The sequence below is a fragment of the Limulus polyphemus genome, unplaced genomic scaffold (genome assembly GCF_000517525.1).
Source record: "Limulus polyphemus unplaced genomic scaffold, Limulus_polyphemus-2.1.2 Scaffold1293, whole genome shotgun sequence".
NCBI lineage: Eukaryota > Metazoa > Arthropoda > Merostomata > Xiphosura > Limulidae > Limulus > Limulus polyphemus.
Window position 1 is genome coordinate 66,417 of NW_013666903.1, and position 7,631 is coordinate 74,047.

Genomic DNA, 7,631 nt, shown 5'->3' on the forward strand with positions numbered 1-7,631 from the left:
TATATATTATTATTATTATTTTTATCAGTTTCAGACTATTTTCAATGGACTATCATGGAAAAAGGTAACACTGGGGGAGTGTCTGCCCACTTTCTGACTCATGCATGGCTTTTCAAATTAAGTTTTATAGTAACTCACTGCACTTTATCTAGTAAAATACCTTTGCTGTGGTTTAGTCTGATTGGGTTTGAGCACCTCTCTCTGGTGTCTCCTCATCACAACTTCCTCCTCCACCCCTGGTTATTGAGTAGAGAATGGAAGACCCTTGCCACTACCACTTCCTAACTGCTGTGGTGTGCAACTTGGAAAGTTCATCACCAGCTGTTTATCCCTCCAGAGAGAGTATGAATGGGCAGCACAATGTGGTGGGAAGTAAGGTGAAGTGTCCATGTCATTGTTGTGCAGGCCACCCTCTGTTATGTAATATGCTAATTTCCTGGTGGATTGGCCAGCTGGATGGGACAAAGTGTTCTCCTCCTATGACAGGAAGGGACTTAATGGGCTTTCTCCTTCAGTTGCCTTCTCTGAAGGGAGCTCATCTAGGTTTTCACAATTGCACTGGCATTTTCACTACATCAACATGGGATTTTAGTTACTGTGTACAGAAAGGTAAGTATATTGTTTCAGAGGTTAACATTTTCCCTTACCTGTAAATGTATTTCCAATATATACTTCTATGCACGCATTCCCATTTTCCCTCCCCACTACCATAGCACATTATTCTTGCCTCATCTAAAAGAAAAGTTAATTTTGGGTGCAAGTGCTTATGGAGATATACTGCACATGATGGAAGGCTACTGTCACATGATGATTACATCATGCATTAGTGCATTTCACATTATAACACATCTTAGGTGGGAGGGTGCAAAAGCACTAAGGTAGATGCATGAGAAATAGCTACTGTGTAAAGAGAGATAAGTATATATTGGAAATACATTTTCAGGTAAGGAAAAATATTAACATTTTTAATGTATGTCACTAAGCTTGGTATTAAAATAGTTTATAATTCAAAGTTTTATATTATCTAAGTTCTAATTTTTTAATTTCAAAAGGAAATATTTAAATGAATTCTTAATTTTGACTTTTGTGCGCCATGTAATGCATCTCCCCTCTAATCCTATTTTTTGGATTTTCTATATTTCCTTCTAATACTTTCAGAGAGACTAAACAATCAAAAACTCAAACTGTGAATATTGTCAGACCAGAATGTAAGATTCAAACCTCTCAAATTCATTAATTACTGATACATAAATATGTGATGCTTATTATTGAGGGTTTTTCCATCTTGTCAGTGCTTTGAATGATTTATCTGTACCATGTGCCCTTCTTTTATAATATGTTTATAACCAATAGAAAGAGAATTTTACCCCCACAAGAATCTTCTAACAATTTTTTAACATATTTATAGCTTAGTTAGAAAACCAGTTAAGTTATAATAGCTTTGAAAGATTCTACTGTGGTGCATTATAAATTGTTTATGTTCTAAGATGTATATTTGAAAGTTCCAAGAACTTGTTGAAAAGAAGTCAGTTATGGGTCACATATTATGCTCATGGTGTTTACAGCCCATGGCTAATTATCTCCTGTTGTTTGTATTGTTTTTGAGAGGAGAATAAGAGCTCAAGTAGATACTGAGTACAACAATAAAACTATAAATACAGAAAGTAGATGTGAAAAGGTTAACAGTTCAAACTTGAAGATACAAACTACATGCAATTATGAAAATTATGCATCAGAAAAAGATATTGTTAATTTTATTTCATATTCATAAGCTTTCATTTCACTGTAAGTTCATTGTGATTGATAATTTCACTACAGTTAATGTTAAGGTAGATTAAATATAAAGCTTTTCTGAAAATATCTATTTAGGAAATTCTAGAGGTTGGAAATTGTAAAGTGAAAAATTAATTTTTATTCTTAACATAAAAATCATCTTGCACTCAGAAGTCAAAATCTGAGACAGACTGACTTGGTAAATTCACAGACAATTCATTAGTAAAATAACTATTAATTATTGATTTTTTTGTGTACAACAGACACATAATGTTTACTAAAAGCTTACTAAGTGTTGTGAATATGCATGTAGTAAATTCAGAATTATAGTAAACATTATTTATCCAATTCAGCATTGGTCCAATGGACCAACACTATAAACAGAGTATTAGCAAGATGTACTCTGAAATTTTAGTCATTAAAGATATCTATTAATGAAATTAATGCTAAGATATATATTGCTACATAGTAACTACTTACTAGAAACTTTGTAAAGCACTTGACCCCCAATTGTGTTCCAGGACTAATGCATAGCCCCAGTACAGTATATTTCATTTTTGTGAGCTTATAGATAAGAAATTGTGAATTTTCTGTTGTTTTATTTAATAAACCTTACATAAAAGATTTTACTTTCAGAATAAATTCCCAGTAATGCTTGAAATATATTGATTTATCTTTTTTTTTTAATGTATATTTATTTTTATATTCACTGTGAAGATAGTTTTCAGTACCGATGACTTAAATTGTGTAAATTTGGTATGTTTTATTTAACTTATTTGACCTTATCAAGTGTTTATTACAGATTATTGCATATTTCTTCATACAAATTATGTTTTCCTAAAAGAATAAAAGTGTGTTCTTGTTTTTATAACAATTTTTAGGCTTAATGGTTTTTTTCTATATTTTGCCACCTTTTTGTATTTAAACCATGAATTTCAAAGGATCTACTTATTCTATTATCTATAAATGTTTTAATAATCTTTTGTGCATGGCTGGTCATTTGCATGATATTGTTTTTCTAAAGCCCTGAGAACTGAGATCTTGGCTTTATTGGTTTATATCTTTTTTATTTTGGTTTCTTAAATGATTTTTTAAGTAAAAATATTTTTCTATCTTTTTACATGTTTCAGTACTTGCATTGCATTGTTGTTTATTGCTGTTTTTTTTTTTTTTTCATGTTTTTCAGTTCATCAGAACTAAGATCTGGATTATATTGATTTATATACATCTTATTTTTTTTTATGTGATTGTTTAAATAGAGATTTTATAATAAGATATAGAATTTAATGATACCTTTATTTGTCTGTACTAGATGTGTTTTTTTTTATTCTTCTCCTATACTCTTGTGACACAGGAAGATTTCTTTGTATCAGATGTATTAAATTCTGCAAGCTTATTGTCCATTTACACTGTTTATTGTTTGTTTTTTATTAGGATGATTTGATTTCCAGTCACCTATATTATGTCAGACAACATCCTGAGTTGCATTCTATGTTGGCAGATTTCCTAAAGAACCTGCTTATCAAAAAACCAGAAAATGTTTTAGATTTTGCTCAGAAACACTTTTCATCTTTTAAAATTTTGGAAGAATCACAAGTGAAAAGTAGTCCTCCTACTTCAGATAACAAGGGAATCCTTGTATAATATTAACATACAAACTTGGTAGTGTAATTTTTTTTAATGATAAGTACTTAAAAGTTCAATTTTTTACTATATAAAATTTTGCTCTCTATTTTAATATATAGTTATTTGCCATGTCTAAAGAAAAACAAAGCTTTGTTTTGCTAAAATCATTAATAGAAAACTGGTTACTCTTTTAAAAGTTAGCTTGTCATTTTTATATTACTCTATCAGATAGTGGGTAATGTCTCAAATATAAAGATGTCAGAAGTTAAAATTTAAAAGCATGCTTTGCACTTTATGCTGTGATATTCTCTCTAAATTCAGCAATTACATAATTTATAAACAAATTATAAAGAGTTGATTTTTTTTTATTAAAGATTTTTCTTGGTGTATGTGATTCCTATTTCAGAGTAAAAGCTCAATTCTGTAATAGAATGATAATGCTCACTTTGAAAACTGGTAGTTTTAACTTTTTATATTAATTTGAAAACTATCAATCAATATTTTGTACAAATAATATTTGGTGTAAAATGATATTGTGATAATGTAACTCTTTAGAGCAAGAAGCATTAGTGCATCAACAAAAATAACATGCTGAAGTATGAATAATTTTGCAAAATATATAAGAATGTATCCACAAGTCTCATCAACAAAGACAATAGAACCTAAACAGCATGGACAAAATTTCTTAAAATGCTCGTTTACCTGTTGTGTTTGCAAAGGATTATAATTTCATATTGTAATTCTGTATTGTTTTCTTTCTTATATGTTGCTGGATAATAGTTACTTTGAAAGTCTTTTATCTTAGTCGACAGAAACTTTATATTTTCATTTTATTACTCATGCTAGTTTGGATTGCTCTGTGGGTTAGTTAAAATCCTTAAACTTATATGATAATGACCTAACATAATCAGATGATGCACACATTATTGTTATTCAGTTATTTTGTGTTTTTTTATACTTTCTAGTAGAGTTGAAGTTTATGTACTTATATGATATCTTGCAGGTTCTTAAGGCACTAAGGTAATACTACATAAGAAAACCTTTTATCTTATTTCAAAGAAATTTTAAACCAAGGTGTGTAACTTTTTCAGCAATGCTTTCTCAGTTCTTTTTCCAACTGAGAAAACTTTGCTTAAGAAGTGAAACATCTTGATTTAGGATTTCTTTACATTAACCCAAGAGAAGCTGAAACTGTTTTCAGAAGCTTAGGGAAATACTCTATTTCCTTTGTCAAATATATTTAATATTACATCAGTTAATACAACCAATGGAATGTAATAAGATGAGGTTTTAATCAACAGGATATTCTGTTGATTATTACAGGTATTATAATATAAAGTGGAGGATTATAATCAAAACAGTATGTTGTTAGAAGATCCAAGCAGTATAATGTGAAGTAGAGAGCTTTTATGAAGAAACATTCCTGCATCTACTACAGAAAGTATAATGACAAGTGGAGAACTCTGATCAAAACAGTATTATCGTATTAAGTTCATGCAGTTTATTATGATATGGATAGTACCAACAGAGCTTTCTTTCAGTTATTACAGGGTCAGTTTAATGTTTCAGTTGATGTAATGTGAGAAGTTATTTATCAAAAAAGATAATTTTGTTTATTAGAAGCAACATAATTTGAAGCATAGAATTGTGAACAAAATATTCCTTCAGTTATTACACACATAATTAAACATATTGTTAATGAATTAACCAACAAAATTTTCCACCAGTTTATACAAAGAGTAAACCTGGCATTTACCCTTATGGACCTACCAGGAAGTGACATAGGAGAACCAATGTATGGATCTGACCTCATATGCCCCCCAGGGGCCTTATGTCTTTCCCATTGATTTATATACTTGCTAGTATGTACATATATGTATGTGTGTATAAAAATATTCTGTTAGATACTATATGCAGTGTAATGTGAACTGGAGATTTAGTCAGTGTGAAATGAAAATGACTTACCAATAGAAGTGTTTATAATGAACAATGTATATCTCACATATTGAAAATGTGGAAAGTGTTTATATATCACATCAAATATATTAGACAGTAAAACTGCAAACGAAGATTTCAAACAAAAAGTATCTGTAGTCTTAAATGCAAGCTGTTTGGAATTAATACTTTTTATAAGGAAAATCTTATCATGATAAAATTTACTTATTTCCAGAAAAAAACATGGTCAAAGTTTAAAAAGTATTGTGTTTTGGCATAATTTTGTTATGGCACTAAAGGTTTGTCATCTTTTTTTTTTATTATTACAGATTTTGACAGCTAACTGTATTTGTAATGAGCTTGATAACAAGATGTAGCTTCTTAATATGTGATATGCAATGATTGTAAACTTTTATAATTTTTTGTTGAATTTGTTATAAGATTTTAACTTACTTAAATGTTATAAGTGGTTCATGATAAAATTAAATTAAATTTTTCATCTATAATGAAAAAGTGTAAAAGTTTTAGATTCTAATCACTGATTATCACTAGGATGTGTTATTTTGGAATATTCATTTTAATGGGTTTAGCTTAACTTCATACAAACTTAACACTTAGTTATACTAGACACCCATTATAAACAATACAAGGAAGTAAACAGGAAAATTCAGTGATGGTTTTTATGTGTGAAATTGTTTTTATTTATAAATATTTCAGTTCAACTTAAGTTAAAAAAACATCAAAAATATCATTAATTAAATTATTGCTTACTTTTATGCTGAGAAAAAATACTCTGCTTAATTTAGAAGATGTCCTAAATTAAGATTTATAAATATGTTTATTAGCCACAAAAGATTTTTATGTGTTAGAGAAATTTAATAATCAAAATTTCATTTTTAAAACTAAGTAGCTTGTGTTTATTGTTAGTAAAGTGACAAACTTAAGGCTACAGTTCTTATGATTGTTTTGTGATAGAATGAAGGTGTTTTATGGACACTTATGTTTCAAGAAGTACTTTTTTTTGTGTTTTTTTTTATAAATTAAAGGTAAAGCAGGAGCAAAAATAAAATTCTTGTTGTTATTTTACTGGTACTATTTAATTTATATATGTTCTTATATATACATATATATATATATTCTTATTTTTAAACAAATACAGTTTTTTTAAGAAACAAAGTTTGTCATAGAAGTAAATTATATGGTACCGTTTAACCTCAGAAAATGTGTTTAAGTCTAATGGTGCTTTCTTTTATGCCAAAACAGTTTTTAAGACATAAAAAGGATTAATCACAGAAAGTAAATTATACAATACATTTTTAAGCTGAGAATATTTATGGTAAAAAATAAAGCATTAACAGTGTGAGATCAACTGTGGCGTAGTGGTTAGCATGCTGAACTATTGATCTGTGGGTTGACATTCACGCTGGGGCCATGGGTATGTTATAAAGGTGATAGTCACAGGCTAGTTGTCTTTCCTTTATTTTATGAATTCAAAATTAGCTCTTTAGTATCTTTGCACAAATATAACCAAAAAAAAACATTTTTCCTTGTGAGCCCTATTGACAGATTCAAATTTTTACATAGAAATCAAACAACATTTCATTTATTTACATACTAAAGGTGTTTAGCAGAAGCTTTCCTCCTCCCAATTATAGAAATTCCATCACAGCATATTTATCAATCTGGAGTCCAGGTAGCATTTTGTGATTCTGAGCACCCCTGTTTGTCTCTCAAGCCCCTTTGGGGCTTCTTAGATATAAAACCTAAATTACTGCCATGTTAGTTAGTAGCATTGTGCTATCGATAATTCCAAAACAGTTACCAGAAGACAACTGACTAGGCAGCAGATACTTTTTATTTTATTGTTATAGATTATTATGAAAGTTTTTTTTCATTAATTTTAAATTTCAACCACCCTATGTAAATAAAATTATTATTTTTATTACTATTATATTCTTGAGGAGTTTATCACAGTCTCTCCTCCCTCTGATGTACTGAATCTGTCCTTTCCACAAAATTTTGAGCTTGATCTGCTTCTATAATTCTACCATTTTTTCTTCTAGTGTTTCAACTGACTAGTGTGACTTCTGTTCCTTTTTTTTTTCTTGTTTCTTCAGTCTACATGCTATTTCATTGACAGTATCATTTGAAGATCATGCCAGTAGTCCAAGGACTGCACCTTACTTGCTAGGTGGTGCACTTTCACATTGAATGATTTGCTGCTGTGGCCTGGAATATAGTTCATTATCAGATGAACCTTCAAGTATTTCTTGGAAAAGAAAATCATCTCCAGTCTC

At 29.3% G+C, this 7,631-nt stretch overlaps 1 protein-coding gene across 1 annotated transcript in view; it reads left to right on the forward strand.

The window, feature by feature from the left end:
* LOC106462980 (ciliogenesis-associated TTC17-interacting protein-like) overlaps positions 1-6,415 on the forward strand; it is a 55,763-nt gene extending 49,348 nt beyond the window's left edge. Inside the window, exon 6 of the mRNA XM_013922950.2 lies at positions 3,208-6,415. Coding sequence (XP_013778404.2) covers positions 3,208-3,417 — 210 coding nt within the window. The 3' untranslated portion in view covers positions 3,418-6,415. The remainder of the gene's footprint in view (positions 1-3,207) is intronic.
* The last annotated feature ends 1,216 nt before the right edge of the window (positions 6,416-7,631 follow it).